The 24857-nt window shown below is 37.9% G+C and overlaps 1 protein-coding gene across 1 annotated transcript in view; it reads right to left on the bottom strand.

The window, feature by feature from the left end:
- Positions 1-24857, bottom strand: part of NET1 (neuroepithelial cell transforming 1) — a 93019-nt gene that overhangs the window by 37577 nt on the left and 30585 nt on the right. The window contains exons 2-3 of the mRNA XM_037846951.1: positions 15082-15148; positions 6347-6406 (exon numbers count right to left, since the gene is read on the bottom strand). Of these exons, the coding sequence (XP_037702879.1) occupies positions 6347-6406; positions 15082-15148 (127 nt within the window). The remainder of the gene's footprint in view (positions 1-6346; positions 6407-15081; positions 15149-24857) is intronic.

Raw genomic sequence — 24857 nt, 5'->3', positions numbered from 1 at the left:
TAATAAAAGAAAATTAAATGTCAATCCTTACAAATATTTAGAACTACTTAAAAAAGAAACTCAAAAACTAAAACTGGGTCCAAGGGACCCTGATGATATACCAAGGGTTAAGAAAAATAAAAAGTGAACATGTGAAAATTTTAAAGTTACATTAACAGTATCATGGCAACAAGTGACATTTGCGAAAAGCATCTAAACTTTGCAAACATAATAGCATAAATTAAATGAAAAAATCAAGAGGAAGAGTTGTGGAAAGAGATTAGCACTGGCAGTGGTATATTTTTGAATTTTTCCAAATCCCCCTCAATAAAATCAGAGCTGGGGATCCTGAGGAGCAAAGTCATCACTGACATTTATAGGTACTGCAGAGAAAACCTGGTGGAAATGGAATCTGTAGGGTTTAGTTTCCTAGCCTAAGAACATAAAAAGCAAATAAGAGCGATAAACAAAAAACAAACTCTGGAATGACAGAGGTTATTAGATATACAATCATGGATTCCTTAAGAAATCTTCAGATGGAAATTAAGTTTATACACTTAGTAGTTGCTTCAACTCCAAACAGCTCTGCTTTTGTCAGCCGTATTATAAGGAGGCTATATATGTTAACGCTTCTTGCTGAACCTATGTTTGTGATCAAGAATAATTTTGAAATTATTTATGATAACAAGTGGGACTGTTAAAACCCAAAACTTGAAAATAGGCAAAAAGTATACCTGACTGACCTTTCAGTGGGTTGTCTTATTTTCCAGGGTTATATACCTTTTGTTCAGTTCACTATTTGTTATTTATTAGGTTATTTTACAAACTCTGTAAAGGTAGAGGTTATGAAGAAAACTGATAGCTGTGCAAATGGTTATCTGATAGCAATGCAAATATATTTGATAGATGAGGACATTAATGTGTTTTGTATCTAATTTTGTGATCTCATTCCACATTCTTTCTTTCAGTGATTAGTATATACTAGTTTTTCCTATAGTGCTTTGAACCAGCTTTATTATCCTTCTAGTTCATTCATAAAATTAATCATTGACACATTTTCACTCTTAAAAAAAAAAAAAAAAAGGCAGATAAAGCAATTAGCATAGCAAACCAGAAAACCCACAGACGAAATCTATAACAAAACAAAGGACAGGTTTTCCCTTTACGCCCCAAAATATGAGAAGAAAAACCAGACAGCTATGAAACCCATATGCTATCAGTATTTGTGGAGGAAGCAAAGGGAAGAAGGCAACTGGGCTTCTCTGATGGCCCTGAGAATAGAACTCCCAAACTGCCAACAAAAGCTCAATGGCATGCTAGTCTGAGAACAGCAAACTATTTTGAGAACATCATCAAAAGATATATACCTCCCAAGGAAAGTACACAGCCCCAAATAAATTTGATTAAGCCTCTAGATGTAACTACCAATATAAGAAATACAAGGTTTAGAAACAGTAAATGATACCATGGGGATACAATCATCAATATTCAGGTTGTAGAAAGCTCTACAGGTCAAATGACGTGGTTTCTTCAACAACAACAAAAATGAAAAGATACTAAAGAGCTAAAAGGACAATCTATAGATTAAAAGATACTTAAGAGGGAGAACCTAAGATGGCAGCTAGGTGAGACAGGGCAAAATAACACCTCTGTGAAAAATACTAGATAAAAACCAGACGGTGACCCAGAATACTGGTTTCAGTGATGCACCAGCTGGACAAGATATGCTAGAACCACAGGGGCCGTACACTTGGTGAAAACGGGAGTCTGCATTCTGAAACAAGTGAGTAAGCCAGCTGAAAGACCCGCAGCCATGCTGCGGTGTGGGGAAGCTGGGGATTGGCATTTGGAGACAGACTGGTTCTTTTTAAAACAAAAAAAAAAAAAAAAGGGAAAACCCAGGAGCAGCTGCAGTTGTGACAGTGGAAACCGCGCAGTGAAGTACAGCAGGAGCAGTCTGAGCCAGCCTCTTGGTGTCTGGCGTGGAGAATAGCCCGCTGCAGATTCCCTCAAGGCCAGGGGAGCGGAAGGGAGAGCCAGAAGAAGAAAGAAACCCCACTGCTTGCAGCCGCTCCCCAGCGGGCTGGAGATACTCCTGCCCGGGGCCGTGCCCACAGCCCAGAGCTGCGCCAGTTGTCCTGGAGCTGGGAAGGAGGAACTTTGTGTGGGGGGGTGTGGAGACACCCCATTCAGCCATCTTTGCATCAGGCTGAGAGCGCCCCTGCACGGCCCGGTGGCCCGGGGCTTCCCTTGAGGGACGGCATGCACTTGTTACATAGCATAGCGTTCCCTCAGCAGAGGTCCTGGAAGATCACAGCTGAGAAGGGGGGCCCGCTCGGAAAACCCAGGGATGCTACGTCAATGCCGGTGGTTTATGGGTCAGCATCAGAGAGGATCGAGAGTAGAACTGAAATAAAGGCTTAGACTCTTGCAACAGCCTTGAATCTCTGGGAACACCTGGAGGTTTGAATATTAAAGCTGCCCTGCCTCCCTAGCCACCCGGCCACACGCCCCACATTCAGGGCGGACAGCTCCAGCAACACACCCAAATTGAGTTCACCAACTGAATCCCACAAGAATCATTTCCCCACACACCAGAAGCACAAAGTTGAGAACTGACTTGAGGAGTATAGGTGACTCGCAGATGCCATCTGCTGGTTAGTCAGAGAAAGTGTACGCCACCAACTTGTATTTCTGAAAAATTAGATTTTTATTTTATTTTTTTACAACTTGAAAGAACTCTATCAAACAAAGCAAATGCCAAGAGGCCAAAAACAACAGAAAATCTTAATGCATATGATAAAACCAGACAATATGGAGAACCCAATCCCAAAGACCCAAATCAAAATATCAGAAGAGACACAGTACTTGGCATAATTAATCAAAGAACTACAATCAAGGAACGAAAACATGGCAAAGGATATAAAGGAAATGAAGAAGACCATGGCACAGGATACAAGGGACATAAAGAAGACCCCAGAAGAGCATAAAGAAGACATTACAAGAGTAAATAAAAAAATAGAAGATCTTATGGAAATAAAAAAAACTGTTGGCCAAATTAAAAAGATACTGGATACTCATAATACAAGATTAGAGGAAGTTGAACAATGACTCAGTGTCCTAGAAGTCCACGGAACAGAAAATGAAAGAACAAAAGAAAGAATGGAGGAAAAAATCGAAAAAATTGAAATGGATCTCAGGGATATGACAGATAAAATAAAACGTCCAAACTTAAGACTCATTGGTGTCCCAGAAGGGGAAGAGAAGGGTAAAGGTCTAGAAAGAGTATTCAAAGAAATTGTTGGGGAAAACTTCCCTAACCTTCTACACAATATAAATACACAAAGCATAAATGCCCAGTGAACTCCAAATAGAATAAATTCAAATAAACCCACTCTGAGACATATTCTGATCGGACTGTCAAATACTGAAGAGAAGGAGCAAGTTCTGAAAGTAGCAAGAGAAAAGCAATTCACCACATACAAAGGAAACAAAAGAAGACTAAATTGTGACTACTCAGCAGCCACCATGGAGGCGAGAAGGCAGTGGCATGACATATTTAAAATTCTGAGAGAGAAAAATTTCCAACCAAGAGTACTTTATCCAGCAAAACTCTCCTTCAAATTTGAGGGAAAGCTTAAATTTTTCACAGACAAACAAATGCTGACAGAGTTTGCCAATAAAAAACCTGCCCTACTTCAGATACTAAAGGGAGCCATACTGACAGAGAAACAAAGAAAGGAGAAAGAGATATAGAGAATTTTAACAGACATATATAGAACCTTACATCCCAAATTACCAGGACACTCATTTTTCTCTAGTGATCATGGATCTTTCTCCAGAATGGACTAATATGCTGGGACATAAAACAAGCCTCAATAAATTAAAAAAAAAAAATTGGATATACTCAAAGCACATTCTCTGACCACAATGGCATACAAATAGAAGTCAATAATTTGTGAATTGTAACTCCACTATTTACTTCCTACATGATATAAAATACGCAAACTCTAATGACAAATCAGTGGTTTTGAACTCAATGTAAAATACGTAATTTTTGACAAGAACTATATAAAGGTGGGGGAATGGAGGAGTATAGGAGCATAGTTTATGTGTCCTATTGAAGTTAACTTGGTATCAAAGAAAAACAAGATTGTTATGGATATAAGAGGTTAATTTTAAGCCCCACAGTAAACACAAAGAAATTATCAGAGAATATGACCATAGAGATGAAAAATAGAGCATGGGTTAAGACAAATGGGGGAAGGGGCAATGGGGAGTTAAGAAATGAGTGTAGGGTTGCTGTTTGAGGTGAAGGGAAATTTCTAGTAATGGATGGTGGGAAGGAGATAGCATTACAACATTCTAAATGTGATTAATCCCACTAATGGAATGCTAGGGAGGGGGTAGAATGGGAAGATTTAGTCTGTATATATGTTTCCACAATTGAGAAAAAAAAAAAAAAAGGACAGTCTAAATAGATGACAATGGAATGCCAAGGATGACCCTGGATGGGATCTGAGGATGGAGGACAGGAGGCTCAAAGGGACAGAGTTGAGATATAAGGGGGAAAAAAAAAAAGGAAATATAGAATGTAAGCTCTGTATCAATGTTGAATCTCTTGTACTTCTTAGTTGCTTTTAATGGGATTGCATAAAAGGATGTTCTTGTTCATGGAAATTGTATATGTGAATTATAGTGTTTGTTCAAGGATGGGTGCAGCTAGCTCTCATGTGTTCAGAAGACAGAGCAACAGATGAAGGATGATAGATAGGGAGGGAGGGAAAGAAACGGTGTGACAGCATGTTAAAGTTGGCGGATTGGGGTATCGGGCGGGGGGTCAGGGTATGCTGGAGTTCTATGTATGAGGTTTGTATTGTTTTTGCAACTGTTCCTATAACTTTGAATTTATTTCAAAATAAAATATAAAATAAAAAAATAAAATAAAATAAAACAAAACAGAATAAAATAAAATGTAAAAAAAAAAAAGATACTTAAGAGATATAACCAATCATAATGTATGGACCTTATTGGGTTCTCATTCAAACAGACAAAATCAACAAAAGCAAAACAAATAATCAAGGAAATGTGTGAGCACTAAATCTGATCATGTTAAGGAATTATTGTTTTTTTTTCAGTTGTGAAAAATGAAATTTAATTGTGTTTAAGAGACAAATGCTCTTAACTTTAAGAGACAGTTACTGAAATATTTACAGATGAAATGATATGATGTCTAGGATTTGCTTTAAAATAATCCAGGGGAGGGGTAGGTGAGCAGATAGAAAAAACAGGGCTGACAGTATATTGAAAAATGTTGAAGCTGAGTTGAAGAAAAGGATGATTATATTTAAGTAGATCTGACAATGTATTTTATAGTGGCAAACTACAAACACTGTGTTATTTCCATAATCACTGATTTGATTTGAAACAAACCTGATAATACTGGTGGTTGCTATTTCATATGTTTTTCTTTCTTTGAATATAGCATTCAAAAATCAAACTAAAACCAGTTTACAAAAAGACTAACACCTAAAACCAAATTTTCTGTGGAGACACTATATACTAAAAGTAAGAAAAACTTCACTTGCTGGAGTTTTGAAAATTTAGAAGGGCAGCTGTATAAAAATTTAATTTTCAGAAAATATCTTATTTTTAAAAAGCAGTGGCAGTTGTCACCATTAAAGAAGATGTTAAACATTTGCAAAATCTCTCATTTTAAAAATGTACAGCACTTTTATAATAATCTTTAAAAATGGATCCCTAAAACCAAGATGCTTCTGTAAAATTTGAGCTGACAAAAAGGGTAAGTAATTCCAGAGATACCAGGTTTGGGGCTTATTTACAATTTTACATAAAAAAACACAATAATTTTTAAGTGTGCATTGAGTTTTAGTTTATCATAGGTCACACACTGGAAGCCTATGAACCGTAACTGAATTGTAGAAAAACTATTTGACTGGTATGATTTTTAGAAAAATTTGATCCAACATTTAAAATTCAGGAGATTTGAAATAAAACTCCAGATTTCAAGAGGCCTACATGCCTCTTTGAGGAGGGCCATGTTGCTTGTCTTCTAACCATAGTCCCTTCCCTACCTCCTTTCTTTGTATATATTATAAGGCTGGGCTCCATAGGAATTTGAGTTTATGATCACTAGTTAAAGCCTAACACTGTTTGGAGGCAGTTTTCTCTCATTCTCATCAAAGAACTAGAACAACAAAAAGTATCAGTAAGAACCAATATTATTCAGTTTTGTACTTAAAAAATGCAGAAAAACTAATTAACATTTATTATTCTTATAGCACAGAAATAAAATGCTATTTGTGTATTTTAAAAAGCTTTTCTTTGATAGAGCAGTAAGGCTTACCTTAAGATCAAGGCTGCTAAGGCTTATGACATCATCATCTCTTTCTCTTCGTTTTCTTTTCTACAAGAAAAAAAATTTCATCCTTTTATAGAAGGAATGTGTTTTAACCCTATTAAGCAAAGAGCCTACAAAACTCGAAAAATCACTTCCAAAGAGCTCCTCTTTCATTATTTCATGTAGTTTTTAAAAATACGGTGGCTTCCTTTCTGAGACTTGTTGGCCAAGCCTCCTTGAGATCAGGAAGGCAAAATTCATATGAAAATGAACAACAGAAAATTCTCAAAGTCAAATCCTAAAGAAAGTAACTCCAAGAAAGAAAAGAATAAAGGGAAGAATAATATCCCCATAGGGAATGCAGGCACACCAGAAAGATATGCTTTTTCAAAAAGGAAAACAAACTATAACATTTCAAATTGAGCTAAAAAAAAAATTAGGAAAATGATACAGGACCTGAAAGAATAACATAAGTCAGAATGGGGGAAAAAACTAAAAAAATGAAGTGACGGAACTCAAGAAATCTTTATATCAAAGTTATATTGAGAAGATACAGAAAAGTGTGAATAATACACCAATTTTGAAAAACAAAGTAGCCCAAATTCTTGCATATGTGAATCTTTCTGTGTGTTCTTGTGCGTGTATTTGTGCAAAAAACTATGAAAAAATATGTGAGATCTTTATGGGAAAAATTGGAATGCATTAATGAAAAAAACCTAATAGAAGATCTAATTAATTGGAGAAATATATCATATTCATGCAAAGAAAGACCCAATATCATAAAAATGTCAGTTCTCCCCAAATTGATCTATAAATTCAGTTCAATGTGAATAGAAATCCTATTAGATTATAATAGAGCTCACTCTGCAAGTCATGTGGAAGAGCATGGGGCCCAGAAAAATGAAAGCAGTGTAGAAGTCACGGGGAGTATGACTTACTGTATTAGCTAAGACTTGCTCCGAAGACACAGTAATTACATGGCATGCTATTGATTCAGGAATAGATATATTGACCAATGGAATGAAATAAAGAGCGCAGAAACTGACTCACATATGTATGAGAACTTACTATATGACAATCATTACAAAGAAATAGGATTCTCAACAAATGGTGCTTGGAGCAGGGGTAATGGCTATCCTACCTCACACCACATTCATGGAAAAATAAATTCTAGACAAATGAAAGATAGAAATATGAAAAGCAAAACTTTAAAATATTCAAAAGATAATACAACAGAATGCTTTAATACATATGATCACAAATGTATACACAATTTTACATAAATGCATAAACTTTTTTTTTTCTAATACAACCCTCATTTTGCTTGGCAATTTCCTCCCGATCCCTCTCTTCTCCTCACATAAATTTTCCCATTCCCTAACCAATACTTTAACCCATGTCAGCATCATGTCTTCCTCTACATTTTGATCATATATTTATTTACAAATGCATAAAAAGTTTGGAGACACTTATCTACTAAGATTTTCTGCATAAGTTTAGGCTCATCAACTAATAAGGGAAGGGGACTGAGAAAGGAACAATATGAAAGGAAAATGCAGAATTGCATTAAAACCATGAGACTGTCGCTATGAATGCTTTACTGGTCAATTAATGTATGTAATGGGTATAACAGAAATCCCCAACCAAAAAAAACGGAATACAAATTAAATCTGTATTGTTAAACTCATCAAAACATACATGCAAATAATTTTTGTCAAACTAGAAACAGAATCATTTTTGCTATTTCCCTTAAATAAGAAAAGCATAAGAATCATACTCTATTTGTACATACCACACTGCACACACACACACACAGATATGTATATATAAATAATGAGGTTATGACTTTTTATTTACAAAAACAATCAATTTTCAGGTGTTACTTCACACAAAGTTAGATGCCTATGTAGTCTCATTCGAATAACAATAGCAATCCCTCTATTCTGAGATGATTAATAGCAGAAAATAATTCATTCATTATAAATCTTATATGTAACTAAACACTTTTATATGCTCAAGAAAAAAGAACTGCTAAGAATGTGCAACTTCTTGTTTCATAATATATATTCTTAAATTTAACACTTGTAGGAATTAGTGTAAGTGAAAGAGTTAAAGATTAATAGAGCTGAGTACTTTTCAAAACATATTTTCTATTTACTTGAAATAAAAATTCCTTTCAGCTTGTTAGCAGGAAAGGATTAAATTAGGCTGCCAAAGACAGCTATAGAAATTCTGTACCCCAAGATATTTAGAGAGGTTCAGACAGCTGAGATGTAAGTCAGAATAAAAGATAACCCAGGGAGAGAAGCGGGCAAGATGGCGGCGTAGGGAGGTGTGAAATTTAATTAGTCCTCTAGAGCATCTGGTAAATAGCCAGGAACAACTAGTAAATAGTCTGGAAAAACTGGTTGGGGTACATCCGTGACTGGACACCCATTGTACACCAGTCTGGAATGGGCAGAATGGCCGAGATCACAGCATAGAAATCAAAGCATAGAACTGTATGTAACCCCCCCAAATGGCAGAGGCTGGTGCCCATCCCCAACTGCCATGGCAGGCTGAGATGGAATGCTTCCCTATGGGAAAAGAAGCAGTCATTACTAGGAGCATGGGTAGGTAGCTCAACCAAGCTCCAAGTGTGGCTTAATTAACAAATATGGACTACTAAATACAAGCTACGAGCACATATAAACCCAGAGCAAGCAGAAAAGGAACACTGAAGTTTCTCCTGGCAGAGAGGTGGCAGGGCTGACATAAAATAATAATAATAATAATAATAATAAATAAATAAATAAATAAAGGCATTTGGAGTCAGCTGACCTTGGAATACTGGAAAATGACTGTGTCCCAAGACAAGGAGCACACAGAAATGGTACCAACTCTGGCTCCTGAGGAGAAATGGGGGGTGGGAGGAAGCTGGGGATTGGCTTTCAAAAGGGGATTTCTTTCTTCTTTCTTTTTTTCTCTCATTCTAAGTAGCTCACTAGGGAAAATCTCAGGCATTTTCAATTGTCAGTGCTGACCCAGGCAAGGGTGGAGTTAAGACAGAGAGTCAAAGAAAGAAGTCAAGTGAAGGGGATAATTCTGTAAAGGGAAAATGTTCCCTAAGAAAAGGGAGGGTGGGGCTGAGCTCAAGCGGCTGCCCAACCTCAGAGAATTCATTCCTCAGGGACTGGGGGAAAAAAAAAACCCAGAAACATCTTAAGCTTGTCTTCTGACTCACCCTCAGTCCCTGACAGGGACAGAGTCTGCTGAGAAGTAAAGTCACTGCACCTCTTCATGCCATTGGGGAGCTGCGGGCTGACAAGTGACACCTGCTGGGCAGGATAGGAAAAGCACAGTGTCTCTCTAGACTCATAGGAAAATCTGACAACCTGCTGGTTCTCACCCCTGGGGAAACTTGATATTGATTACACTCTACTCCTGAGACCTCGGCCGGTCTGGTCTGGGAAAATCAGATGGGGGTAATCAAGGAAAACAGATGCCTAGAAAACAAAAAATTATGAGTCACACTAGAAAAAATGAAGATATGGTCAGTCAAAGAAAGAAACTTACACTTCAAATGAGACATAGGAGTTGAAACAACTAATTAAAAATTTTCAAACAAATCTTCTAAATCAAATCAATGAGCTGAAGGAAACAAGGCAAAAGAGATGAAGATAAAGAAAACACTGAGTGACCATAAGAAGAATTTGTAAGCTTGAAAAAACAAGTGGCAGAACTTATGGGAATGAAAGGCACAACAGAAGAGATGAAAAACACAATGGAGACATAAAACAGCAGATTTGAAGAGGAAGAAGAAAGGATTCATGAATTAGATGACAGGCCACCTGAAATCCTACATACAAAAGAACAGATAGGGAAAAGAATGGAAAAATATAAGCAGGGTCTCAGGGATGTGAATAAGATGAAGTGCACAAATATACCTGGTCATGGGTGTCTCAGAAGGAGAAGAAAAGGGAAAAGGGGCAGAAACAATAATGGAGGAAATAATCACTGAAAATTTCCCATCTCTTATGAAAGACATAAAATTACAGATCCAAGAAGGACAGCATACCCCAAATAGACCTACCTCAAGATACTTAATAATCAGATTATCAAATGTCAAAGACAAAGAGAGAAATCTGAAAGCAGCAAGATAAAACTGATCCATCACATACAAGCGAAGCTCAATAAGACTATGTGCGGATTTCTCAGTAGAAACCATGGAGGCTAGAAGACAGTGGTATGATATATTTAAGATACCGAAAGAAAAAAACTGCCAACCAAGAATTCGATATCTGGCAAAACTGTCCTTCAAAAATGAGGGAGACGTTGAGTATCTGTGTGACACTTGAAACTCAAAGCTAGAGCTCAGCAGATATGAATGTAAGTATTAGCGCATATAGCAACTGTTAAAACAAAAAAAAGCTGAATAAGAGCCCAGACTTCAATTAGAGTTGGAACGAAGCAGATCTGGTTAAGACTAGGGCAAAACAGGCCAAAGGGTAACGATCAAAACTGACTTGTGTTTTAAAATTTCAACTTCCATGTGAGACCAAGGGAAGAGATGTTTATTTGGTGCAAGATCTATATTTTCTAAACAATATAACTTCTACAGTCAGTTTGTTCAAACACTATAATTACATGGAACTTTGAATAGGAAGTAAGCTCTGGTAGGTTTGTATAGGTTAGTGTGAAATAGCGACACATCCCAAAGTAATATGGGCAGAGAATAAAAATATATATGCAGGGACTCCCTGAGGAGCTGGGAGAAAATGTGGAAGTGTCGGACTTCCTCATCTGGATTGTTGCCGATGTTCTCACAAACAGGACTGACAGCTTGGTATACCAAGCCCACTATCTTGGGGCTTGCCCTTATGAAGTTTGTTACTACAAAGGAGAGGCTAAACCTGCTTATAACTGAACCTAAGAGTCTCCCCCTGAGTGCCTCTTTGTTGCTCAGATGTGGCCCTCTCTCTCTAGCTAAGCCAACTCAGTAGGTGAACTCACTGCCTCCCCCCTATGTGGGACCTGACTCCCAGGGGTGTAAATCTCCCTGGCAACGCAGGATATGACTCCCGGGGATAAATCTGGACCTGGCATTGTGGGATTGAGAACATCTTCCTGACCAAAGTGGGGGGTGCAAAATGAAACGAAATAAAGTTTCAGTGGCTGAGAGATTTCAAACGGAATTGAGAAGTCACTCTGTAGACATTCTTACGCACCATTCTTACGCAGTACATAGATAACCGTTTTCAGGTTTTAATGTATTGAAACAGTTAGAAGTAAATACCTGAGACTATCAAATGCCAACCCAGTACCTTGGCTCTTGAAGACGACTGTATAACAACGTAGCTTAAAAGGGTGACAGTGTGATTGTGAAAACCCTGTGGATCACACTCCCTTTATCCAGTGTATGGATGGATGAGTAGAAAAATGGGGACAAAAACTAAATGAAAAACAGGGTGGCAAGGCGGGGGGATGATTTGGGTGTTATTTTTTACTTTTATTTTTTATTCTTTTTCTTATTCTTTCTGGTGTAAGGAAAATGTTCAAAAACAGGCTGGGGTGATGAATGCATAACTATATGATGGTACTATGAACAGGTGATTGTACACCATGGATGACTGTATGGTATGTGAATATATATCAATAAAACCGAATTTAATTAAAAAATGGGAGAGAGTTTAAAATATTTTCAGACAGACACCGAGAGTTTGTGAACAAGATACCTGCTCCACAAGAAATACTAAACGAAGCATTACAGATAGACAGATAGGAAAAGAAAGGAGAGAGAGATTTGGAGATGAGTGTAGAAATGAGGACTATCAATAAGGATAAAAAGAGAGAGAGAAAAAAATAAAAATAAGATATGATAAAATCTAAAAGACAAAACGGTAGACAGTACACATTACGTTGAGTGAAATTAGCCAGAAACAAACCAAGAAATACAGTATGGTCTCACTAATATGAACTAACACTAATGAGTAAACCTTGAGAGTTAAAGTTGAGAACACAGGTTATCAGGAGATAGCAAGACAGTAGAGATCGGGCATTTGATGATGAAGGAATACAGAATACTCAACAGGATTGACTGTATAGATCCAGAAATAGATAGCATAATACTGTGTTGTGGTAGCACAATACTGTAAGTACTCTGAACAAAGATGAGTGTGAGTACAGGTGAAAGAGGAAGGCTAGGGGCATGCATGACACCAGAAAGAAAAAGGATAAGAGATTTGGACTGTATAACTTAGTGAAACCTAGAGTGGTCAATGATGGTGATCAAATGTACAAACATAAAAATGTTTTTACATGAGAGAGAACAAATGAATGTCAACATTGCAAGGTGCTGAAAATTGGATGCTATAAGGGAAAATACAATCAATGCAAAGTAGAATCTATAGTTAACAGTAACAGTGTAACACGCTTCTATTAATTGTAACAAAGGCAATATACTAAAGCTAAATGTCTGTAAGAAGGGTATATAAGGGAGTGGTATGAGATTCTTGTTGTTGTCGTATGACCTTTTCATTGCATTTTTTTCTTCCATCTTTTACTCTTTTATTCTTTTTTTTCCCCTCCTTTTCCTGTTTCTTTGTAGAAGAAATGGAAATGTCCTCATACAGATTGTGGTGGTGAATGCATAATAATGTGATTATACCAAGAATCACTGATTGTTTACTTAGGATGGATTGTATGGTGTGTGAATAAAACTGTTTAAAAAATAAACAGAGGGATACAAGTGCCAGAGGAAATGTGGAGAGAGGGTTGTACCTATTCACTGTTGGTGGGGAAGTAGAATGGTGCAGCCCACCTAGAAAGCAGCGTGGTGGTTCCACAGGAAGCTAACTATAGGGTTGCCACACGGTCCTGCAACCCTGGTACTGGTGTATACTTGGAGGAACTGAGAGAGGGGACATGAGTGGACGTTTGCACACTGGTATTTGTGGCGGCATTATTTATGATTTGCAATGGATGGAGGTGGCCTAAGGGTACCCTGACTGATACACAGAATGGTGAACTGTGGTGTATATATACAATGGAATATTGAGTAGCAGCAAGAAGGAATGAAGTTATGAGGCATACAACTTGATGAATAGACCTTGATGACAGTATGCTGAGTAAAACAAGACAGAAATGAAAAGACAAACATTATTATGTCTCAATATGGACTAACAATAATGTACAAACTCTGAGAATTGAATCTGAGAGCACAGGTTGTCAGGTGAAGGCTTATCGTAAAGGTTCCTAGATTGTAAGCTCTTACAACAGTCACATCTATTACTGAGTTGAAACGGTTATTTCTAAATTCTGAGATGCTGAGCTGTTTATAAGTGACCTGGTCGGTCCCTGGAGCTTCAGGTGTCTGTGTGACACCTGAGACTCAGAGCCAGAGTTCATTAGCTAAAATGTCAGTATTACCCCAGACAACAACTGTTAAAAAAAAGCTTAAAAAGGAGTTCAACTTCAGTTCGAGATATGAACGAAATGGACTTGGTTGGGACTAAGGTAAATCAAACTGAAAGGTAAAGGATGATAATGACTGTGTTTTAAAAACTCAACTTCTGTGTGAGACCAAAAGAAGAGATATTTATTTGGTGGAAAATCTCTATTTTCTATAGCACACTGTTTAATTTAACTTGTGTCAGTTTACTCAAACACCAAAATTACATGGAACTTTGAAGAGGGAATGATATCTGGTTGGTTTGTTCAGGTTAGGATGAAGCCCTGATACATCCTGGAGTAATTTAGGCAGAGAATGAAAAGTATTTGCAAAGCCCCCTTGAGATACTGGAGAAAAATGTGGAAATATTAAGCTTCCCCACCTGGGGAATTTCTGATATTCTTGTAAGCATTGGGGACTGCCAGTTTAGTAGGCTGAGCCCTCGGTCTTGGGGCTTGCCCTTATGAAGCTTGTTACTGCAAAGGAGAGGCTAAGCCTACTTACAATTATGCCTGTGAGTCACCCCCACAGAAACTCTTCTTGCTCAGATATGGCCTCTCTCTCTAAGCCAAGTCAGCAGGTGGACTTGCTGCCTTCTCCCCTACGTGAGACATGACTCCAATGTGTGTAGGTATCCCTGGCTATGAGGGACAAGACTCCTGGGGATAGCTTGGACCCAAAATCCTAGGATTGAGAAGTCATTCTGGAGCAAAAGGGGGAAGAGAAATGAAACAAAATAAAGTATCAGTGGCTGAAAGATTGCAAGAGGAGTTGAGAGGTCATTCTGGAGGTTACGCTTACATATTATACACATATTCCTTTTCAGTTTTTAGTTTATTAGAATTGCTAGAAGGAAATACCTGAAATGTTGAACTGTAATCCAGCAGCATTGATTCTTGAAGATGATCTATAACTATATAGCTTATACGGTGCGCCCATGTGATTGTGAAAACTTTACAGCTCACACTCCCTTTATCCAGTTATTGACAGATGAGTAGAAAATGGGGATAAAAAGTAAATGAATCATGGGTGGGGGGGAGGGGGAAAATGGGATGTTTTTGCTGTTCTTTTTTACTTTTATTTTTATTCTTATTTTTATTTTTTTGGAGTAATGAAAATGTTTGAAAATTAATTGTGGTGATTAATGCACAAGTATATGACGATACTGTGAACAACTGTAGACTTTGGATGACTGTATGGTATGTGAATACATGTCAATAAAATTTCTTAAAAAAAAAAAAAAAGACAAGCCAGAAAACAGAAATTGAGTCTATCTAATACCTTCAAATGAAAAACCCTGGTATCTACTCACCAAAGTGAAGTCCCAATGGGGGCCAGGTGTTAAAAATGTGAAAGAGCTACCTCTCCGAAGGGAATATCTGTTAAAAGAAAATTCAAACAATAAATAAATTGAAAGAAACTTCAGTATAATAAAGCCTTAGCTAGATAAAAGAATCTCTTTTCATAGTTCCAAAACTGCTTAAACTAGCCTTATTAGTCATTTAGTCTTAGAAATTAGAGAGAGGATATGCTAAAAACAAACAACAACAAAAACCCAGGGTCTAGGTTCTAGTCATTATCAGAATCTTTAAAATAGAAGAGCTGATATAAAATTAGTGAACAGATTAAGAGTATTTTAAATGAACAACTTATCAAACCAAGCAGAATTCAACTTTAGGAATATATACATGGCTCAAAATATATGAAATCTATTAGTATATTGCATCAGTAGGTGAAATAAGAAACAGTAAATGAACCCCTCAGTAGACACAAAAACAAAAGTATCTGACAAAAGTTAACACTCATTCCTAGTATTCTAAAAAAACAAGAAAAGGATATTCTTTATAATAAGCAGAACCTAAATGCACTTTATTTGCATTTCATGTTGTAAATCCCCTCTATTAAGGATTTTTTTAAAATCATGATTTAGTAAACCAGATAAAAAGCTTTGAATGACTACTTACCTGAGACAAAGCTCTTGAATAAGATTAAAATTTGACTAGACTCTGAAGAAAAAGTTGGGGTAATGGATTTGGTAATGGTGGCACAATAGTGTAAATGGAATTAACACTACTGAGTTGTACAAGTGAAAGTGGTTCAAATGGGAAATTTTGAGCTGTATATATGTTACTTTAATAAAAACTTAAGAAAAAAATGATAAAGACTTGTTCTTTCTTATTAAGCAATAAATTTTCCTTTTGTGTCTTCCTTCTATTCAATGTAAAGAAATAAGGTAAGAGAGTCTTTATGACAAAAATCTGTCTTTACCTATCTGAAATATAAAACTCTGTGTTTTTAAAATATGCAGAAAATTGCAAAACATAGCTAGGGCAGAAGATAAAAACAGTTTACAAACTACACAAAATCTTAACCACTTCAGATGGAAACCAAAGTAAAATAAACCAAGATAAATTAAGTTTTTTTTCCCCCCTTGGTGCTCAAGATCTTTGCTCACCACAAATTATAGAGACATCACAGATGGCTGTTATACCTACAAAAATTTACAAGTTTAAATCAACTAAAAGGGCTTCTGTAGTTTCCTGACCTGAGTATAAAGCAGAATTTTAAAAATATTTTGCCAAGGAATACAAGGGAAAATGGCCATGAGGAGAAAGACAGTCAAGGAAGGCTTCATGCTAAAATTAATACTTACGAAATATTAAAGCTGAATCTTAAGGAGAAATAATAATTAGCAAAGCATATAAGAGCAAGCAAGAAAAGCTCTTTGGACAAAAGGAATAGCACATATTAAGGTGGAGTAAAATGAGGTATAGTCAGGAAACAGCCAGCAGTTCTATTTGGGAACCAAGGTAAATAAGGATCATGATAAAATGGCTTACATACAACACTTAAAAGAGTTTGGACTTGATCCTGAATATGTATGGCAGCTACTGAATTCTAAATGTGAAAGATGGACTGGAAGAAGGCAAGACTGGTCACAAAGACCAGGTAAGAAGCAGCTCTAATATTGCTGACAATAGATGATAAGGGGCTATTACAACAGGAGCAAGGTTAGAGAGGAGAAACAGATTAGGGAGACAGCTCACTGAAAAAATGGGCAGGATGTATTCTTCCTTTTCCTCCTTATATCTGTTCAGTTACCGTGGTAGTATTTCTGGTATAGGGAAATATGGCACCACTAACAGAAATCAGAAATAGAGGCAGAGAGAGGAAACATCTGTTTCTAAATAATTAACGTGGGAAAGATTAAGACACAGTGACGGGAAAGATTAAGACACAGTAAAACTCATTTTAAGGAGGTCAAACTTTTTTTTTTGGAGGGCATCTTTAGTGGAGCAAAAGAACGTAACCTGATTATTCCATCTCTTCTTGCTACTGAAGAAAACCTAAAACATTAACGAAGAAAATGGTAGGATTTTTAATGAAACACTAGAACAAGGTATTTAAGTAAAAAGTGTCATCTGAAATAAATTAGAATTCCTATCACTAGACAATACATAGATACAACATAAACAGATTGCTAAAAGATTTGGAAGAGGACATAAGAACACTGCTGTACTCAAGTAGTACTGCAACTTGATGTCTGAAAGCTAGAAAGAAAAATAGCTAATAGGGATCTTAATCAAGTTAACAAATTGGAAAAATTCTTCCAATTGGATGGCAAGATTCTTTCCAATACTAGCCATAATCAGTTTTACAGGAATGCTATTTTTCCCATTTCAATAACAATTATCCTTTTATTTTGAATATTTATGGAAAAAGAGAACCCAAAAAGCAGCTTGCACTCAGAAGACGTGAGACAGCGTCAATTTCTAAAAATCTTGGAAAGACATATACTAATTCTTCACAGGTATCAGACTCTATTTTACTTTAAATCCTTGTGGGGAAAAAAAGTCACACATTAGACTACAAGAGGCCTTTCCAGAAGATACACAGTTTCCATTTAAAGGGTGTGTGTGTGTGTGTGTGTGTGTGTCTGTGTGTGTGTGTAGTTTAAAAGCTGAAATATGGAACAAGAAATGGAAGTCCATCTTTTCAAGAATTTTTGTCCAATTCCCTTTTGTCAAATCTCTAAATTATTATAACATTTAAGGTATAATAAACTAATACATTAAAGAATTGGCTTAGTATATTAAATTGTGTTTCTTATTTAAAACCACTATGATTTTTCTTTGGCTTCTAACATGCTTCCTTTGCTATCATTTGGTGAGTGTGATGGATTGAAGCTGTATGTACCCCAGAAAAGATCATGTTCTTAAAGCTAAACCATTCCTATGTGTGCATACCTTTTGTGAGTGGACCCTTCGGATTAAGTTATTTCAGTTGAGGTGTGCTCCAGGTGAGTCTTAATCCTCTTACTGAGTACTACATAAGAGATGAAATTCAGAGAAGCAGAGAGAGAGAGGATAAGAAAGAAAAGCTAGAGAAGCTGAGAGAAGACACACAGGAAACAGAGAAACCACAGAAACAGAGAAAGTCACTGAAGCCAGAAGCTGGTAGCAATGAAAGCTGGGAGAGAAGGGAGACCAGCAGATATCACCATATGCCTGAGGAGATGACGATCACTGGTAGTACATCTTCAAAAAGAAAGCATCACCTGTTGATGCCTTGATTTGGACATTTTCATGGTCTCAGAACTGTAAATGTGTAAGTTAATAAATTCCCATTGTAAAAGCCAACCCATTTCTGGTACATTGCATTTTGGCAACTTTAGCAAACTAAAGCAGTGTGTTTTTGAACAATGTAAATTATTTTTACATCAAACTAGTTTTAGTCCAAACCGTGCATGATTAAAAAGTTGCTGTCCAAAAAGAGAATCATTCTGTTAATTCATTTTTTATACAGTTTTATTGAGATATATTCACAATCATCCACAGTGTACAATCAACTATTCACAGTACCATCATATCGTTGTGCATTCATTACCAGAATCAATTTCTGAACATTTTTCTACTCCAAAAAAATAAACAAATAAAAACAAAGTGAAAAAGTACACCCAAAACATTCCATCCCCCATCCCACCATATTTTTGATTTAATTTTTTGTCCCCATTTTTCTACTCATCTGTCCATACATTGGACAAAGGGAGCATGAGCCATGATGTTTCCACAATCACACAGTCACACCATGTAAGCTACATAGTTATGCAATGGTCTTCAAGAATTAAGGATACTGGGTTGCAGTTTGACAGTTCAGGTATTTCCTTCTAGCTATTTCAATACACTAAAAACAGAAAAGGGACATCTATATAGTACATAAGAATGCCCTCCAGAGTGAATTCTTGACTCCATTTGAAATCTCTCAGCCACTGAAAGTCTGTTTCATTTCACTTCCCCCTTTTGGTCAAGAAGATTTTCTCAATCCCACGATGCCATGTCCAGATTCATCCCTGGGAGTCATGTCCCACGTTGCCAGGGAGATTTACAACCCTGGGAGTTATGTTCCATGTAGTGGAGAGGGCAGTAAGTTCACCTCCTACATGGGCTTAGAAAGAAAGAAAAGGCCACATCTGGGCAACAAAGAGGTTCTCTGGGGGAGACTCTTAGGCACAATTATAAGTATGCGTAGCCTCTCCTTTGCAGCAACAAGCTTCGCAAGGCATGCCCCAAGATCGAAGGCTCATCCTACCAAACTGTCAGTCCTCAACGTTTGTGAGAACACCAGTAACAACCAAGGTGGGGAAGTCCAACATTTCCGCCTTCTTCCCCAGATCCCCAGGGGGACCCTGCAAGTATATCCTCATTCGCTGCCCAAATTACACTGAGATGTATTGGAATTTCCTGCTAACCTGTACAAACCCATCAGATCTCACTTCCTATTCAAACTTCCTGTAATTATGGTATTTGAATAAACTGACTGTACAAGTTAAATTATTTAGTGTGCTGCAGAAAATATAGGTCCTGCACCAAATAAACATCTCTTCCCTTGGTCTCACATAGAAGTTGAAGTTTTAAAGCACAGTCAATATTGTCCTTTACTCTTTGGTCTGATTTGCCTTAGTCCTAGCCAGATCGGCTTCATTCATATCTCTAATTAAGTCTGAACTCTTTTTCAGCTTTTTTAACAGTTGCTATATGAGGTAATACTGACATTCATAGCTGCCAAGCTCTAGCTCTGAGTTTCAGGTGTCACACTAATACCCAAAGTTCCAGAGACCGACCAGGTTATACACAAAGAGCTCAGCATCTCAGAATTTAGAGATAACCATTACAACTCAGGAATAAATGTGACTGCTGTAAGAGCTTACAATCTAGGGACCATTACAATAAGTATTCCCCTGATAAGCTGTGCTCTAAGATTCAATTCTCAGAATTTACACATTATAGTTAGTCCACATTAGTGAGGCATTACAATGTTTGTCTTTTCATTTCTGGTGTATTTCACTCAAAATGCTGTTCTCAAGGTCCATTCACCTAGTTGCGTGTGTCACAGCTTCATTCCTTCTTGTAGCTGTGCAATATTCTATTGTATGCATACACCACACAGTTCACCATTCTGTTCATCAGTCCATCAATTGCAAATCGTGAATACTGCTGCTATAAACACCAGTGTGCAAATGTCCATTTGTGTTCCTGATCTCAGATCTTCCAAGTATATACCCCATAATGAGGTTGCAGAACCTTATGGCACCCACATACTTAGCTTCTTGTGGAATCATCACGCTGTCCTCCAGATAGTCTACTCCATTCTACTTCCCCACCAACAGTAAATGGGTACATCACTCTCCATGTTTTCTCCAGCACTTGTATCCCTCTGTTTATATTTTTCCCTGCAATTTTATAGATATATTAACAAATCATACAATCATCCACAGTGTACAATCAATTGTTCACAGTATCATCATATAGTTGTGCATTCATCACCACAATCTGCACTTGAACATATTCATTACTTCAAAAACACTTTTTTAAGAATAAGATAAAAAAAATTAAAATATCATGCAATACAATATAATAATAAGGTCAGACAACAACACCACTACCAAGAATCCCATACCCCTCCCTTATATCCGCCTCTCACAGACATTTAGCTTTGGTATATTGCCTCTGTTACATTTCATGGAAACACAGAATATTACTGTTAACCATATATTCCAGTTTGCTTCGATTATATTTTTCCCCAATACCATCCTTTTTAACACCTTGCAAGGTTAACATTCATTTGTTCTCCCACATGTAACAACATTTTATGTTTGTACATTTAGTCACCATCGTTGACCACTCTAGGTTTCACTAAGTTATACAGTACCCATCTTTATCATCTATCTTGCCTTCTGGTGTCATACTTGGCCCTAGCACTCCTCTTTCAGCTTTATGCACAGACATCTTCAATACTGTGCTAACATCACCCAGTATTATGCTATCAATTTCTGGGTCTATACACTCATTCCTGTTGAACGTTCTATACCCAATCTCTACCCTCTTTCTATCTGCTCATAACCTTGTTCTCAGCTTTTAAATCTCAAAGTTTGCTCATTAACGTTAGTTCATATTAGTGAGACCATACAGTATTTGTCCTTTTGTTTCTGGCTAACTTCGCTCAACATAACGTCCTCAAAGTTCATCCACGTTATTATCTGTTCTGTGACTTTTTTCTGTCCTACAGCTGCATAATATTCCATCGTGTGTATATACCAGTTTGTTTATCCACTCATCCGCTGATGGCCATTTGGGCTGTTTCTGTCTCTTGGCAATCATGAATAATGCTGCTATAAATACCGGTTTACAAATGTCCATTCTGTCTTAGCTTTCAGTTCCTCTGAGTATATACCTAGTAATGGAATTGCTGGATCATTTGGCAATTCTATACTTAGCTTCCTGAGGAACAGCCACACTGACTTCCCGAGTGGCTGCACCATTCTACATTCCCACTAACAGTAAATAAGTGTGTCTTTTTCTCCCCATCCTCTCCAGCACCTGTAATTTTCTGTTCTGTTGGTAATGGCCATTCTAGTAGGTGTGAGATGATAGCTCATTGTAGTTCTGATTTGCATTTCCCAAATAGTCAGTGAAGTTGAGCATCTTTTCATGTTTTTGAGCCATTTGTATTTCCTCTTTAGAAAAGTGTCTATCCATGTCTCTTGCCCATATTTTAATTGGGTTGTTTGCCTTCGTGTTGTTGAGCTGTAGGATCTTTTTATATATTTTGGATATTAGACCCTTATCTGATATGTGGTTTCCAAATACTGCCTCCCATTGCATAGGCTGCCTTTTTACTTTACTGACAAAGTCCTTTGATGTACAAAAGTGTTTACTTTTGACGAGATCCCATTTATCTCATTTTTCTTTCATTGCTCACACTTTGGGTGTAAGGGCTAGGAAACCACCTCCTATCTCAAGATCTTTAAGATATTTCCCTACTTTTCATCAGAAAGTCTTATGGTCTAAGAACCAATGTTTAGGTCTTTAATTCAATTCGAGTTAACTTTTGTATAGGTATGAGCAAATAGTCCTCTTTCATTCTTTTGGAAATAGATACCAAGTTCTCCAAACACCATCTATTGAAGAGGCTGCTCTGTCTCAGTTGTTTTGGCATGATGTCTTATCAAAGATCAGTTGTGAGAGGCGGGGCAAGATGGCGGACTGCTGAGCTGTATGTTTTAGTTACTCCTCCAGGAAAGTAAGTAGAAAGCCAGGAACTGCGTGGACTGGACACCACAGAGCAATCTGACTTTGGGCATACTTCATACAACACTCATGAAAAAGTGGAACTGCTGAGATCAGCGAAATCTGTAAGTTTTTGTGGCCAGGGGACCCGCGCCCCTCCCTGCCAGGCTCAGTCCCGTGGGAGGAGGGGCTGTCAGCTCCGGGAAGGAGAAGGGAGAACTGCAGTGGCAGCCCTTATCGGAAACTCATTCTACTGATCCAAACTCCAACCATAGATAGACTGAGACCAGACACCAGAGAATCTGAGAGCAGCCAGCCCAGCAGAGAGGAGACAGGCATAGAAAAAAAACAACACGAAAAACTCCAAAATAAAAGCGGGGGATTTTTGGAGTTCTGGTGAACATAGAAAGGGGAAGGGCAGAGCTCAGGCCCTGAGGCGCATATGCAAATCCCAAAGAAAAGCTGATCTCTCTGCTCTGTGGACCTTTCCTTAATGGCCCTGGTTGCTTTGTCTCTTAGCATTTCAATAACCCATTAGATCTCTGAGGAGGGCCCTTTATTTTTTTTTTCAATCCTTTTTTCTTTTTCTAAAACAATTACTCTCAGAAGCCCAATACAGAAAGCTTCAAAGACTTGCAATTTGGGCAGGTCAAATCAAGAGCAGAACTAAGAGAGCTCTGAGACAAAAGGCAATAATCCAGTGGCTGAGAAAATTCACTAAACACCACAACTTCCCAAGAAAAGGGGGGTGTCCGCTCACAGCCATCATCCTGGTGGACAGGAAACACTCCTGCCCATCGCCAGCCCCATAGCCCAGAGCTGTCCCAGACAACCCAGTGTGACGGAAGTGCCACAAATAACAGGCACACACCACAAAACTGGGCGTGGACATTAGCCTTCCCTGCAACCTCAGCTGATTGTCCCAGAGTTGGGAAGGTGGAGCAGTGTGAATTAACAAAGCCCCATTCACCCATCATTTCAGCAGACTGGGAGCCTCCCTACACAGCCCAGCAGCCCAGAACTGCCCTGGGGAGACGGCACTCACCTGTGACATAGCACAGTCATCCCTCAACAGAGGACCCGGGGTACACAGCCTGGAAGAGGGGCCCACTTGCAAGTCCCAGGAGCCATACGCCAATACCAAGGACTTGTGGATCAGTGGCAGAGACAAACTGTGGCAGGACTGAACTGAAGGATTAGACTATTGCAGCAGCTTTAAACCTCTAGGATCACCAGGGAGATTTGATAGTTAGGGCCACCCCCACTCCCTGACTGCCCAGAAACATGCCCCATATACAGGGCAGGCAACACCAACTACACACGCAAGCTTGGTACACCAATTGGACCCCACAAGACTCACTCCCCCACTCACCAGAAAGGCTAAGCAGGAGAGAACTGGCTTGTGGAGAACAGGTGGCTCGTGGACGCCACCTGCTGGTTAGTTAGAGAAACTGTACTCCACAAAGCTGTAGATCTGATAAATTAGAGATAAGGACTTCAATTGGTCTACAAATCCTAAAAGAACCCTATCAAGTTCAGCAAATGCCACGAGGCCAAAAACAACAGAAAATTATAAAGCATATGAAAACACCAGACGATATGGATAACCCAAGCCCAAGCACCCAAATCAAAAGATCAGAAGAGACACAGCACCTAGAGCAGCTACTCAAAGAACTAAAGATGAACAATGAGACCATAGTACGGGATACAAAGGAAATCAAGAAGACCCTAGAAGAGCATAAAGAAGACACTGCAAGACTAAATAAAAAAATGGATGATCTATGGAAATTAAAGAAACTGTTGACAAAATTAAAAAGATTCTGGACACTCATAGTACAAGACTAGAGGAAGCTGAACAACGAATCAGTGACCTGGAAGATGACAGAATGGAAAATGAAAGCATAAAAGAAAGAATGGGGAAAAAAATTGAAAAAATCGAAATGGACCTCAGGGATATGATAGATAATATGAAACGTCCGAATATAAGACTCATTGGTGTCCCAGAAGGGGAATAAAAGGGTAAAGTACTAGGAAGAGTATTCAAAGAAATTGTTGGGGAAAACTTCCCAAATCTACTAAACAACATAAATACACAAATCATAAATGCTCAGCGAACTCCAAATAGAATAAATCCAAATAAACCCACTCCAAGACATATACTGATCACACTGTCAAACACAGAAGAGAAGGAGCAAGTTCTGAAAGCAGCAAGAGAAAAGCAATTCACCACATACAAAGGAAACAGAATAAGACTAAGTAGTGACTACTCAGCAGCCACCATGGAGGCAAGAAGGCAGTGGCACGATATATTTAACATTCTGAGTGAGAAAAATTTCCAGCCAAGAATACTTTATCCAGCAAAGCTCTCCTTCAAATTTGAGGGAGAGCTTAAATTTTTCACAGACAAACAAATGCTGAGAGAATTTGCTAACAAGAGACCTGCCCTACTGGAGATACTCAAGGGAGCCCTACAGACAGAGAAACAAAGACAGGACAGAGAGACTTGGAGAAAGGTTCAGTA

Source organism: Choloepus didactylus, chromosome 8 (genome assembly GCF_015220235.1).
Source record: "Choloepus didactylus isolate mChoDid1 chromosome 8, mChoDid1.pri, whole genome shotgun sequence".
In the NCBI taxonomy this organism is placed as follows: Eukaryota; Metazoa; Chordata; class Mammalia; order Pilosa; family Megalonychidae; genus Choloepus; species Choloepus didactylus.
This window is presented reverse-complemented; position numbering and strand designations above follow the sequence as displayed.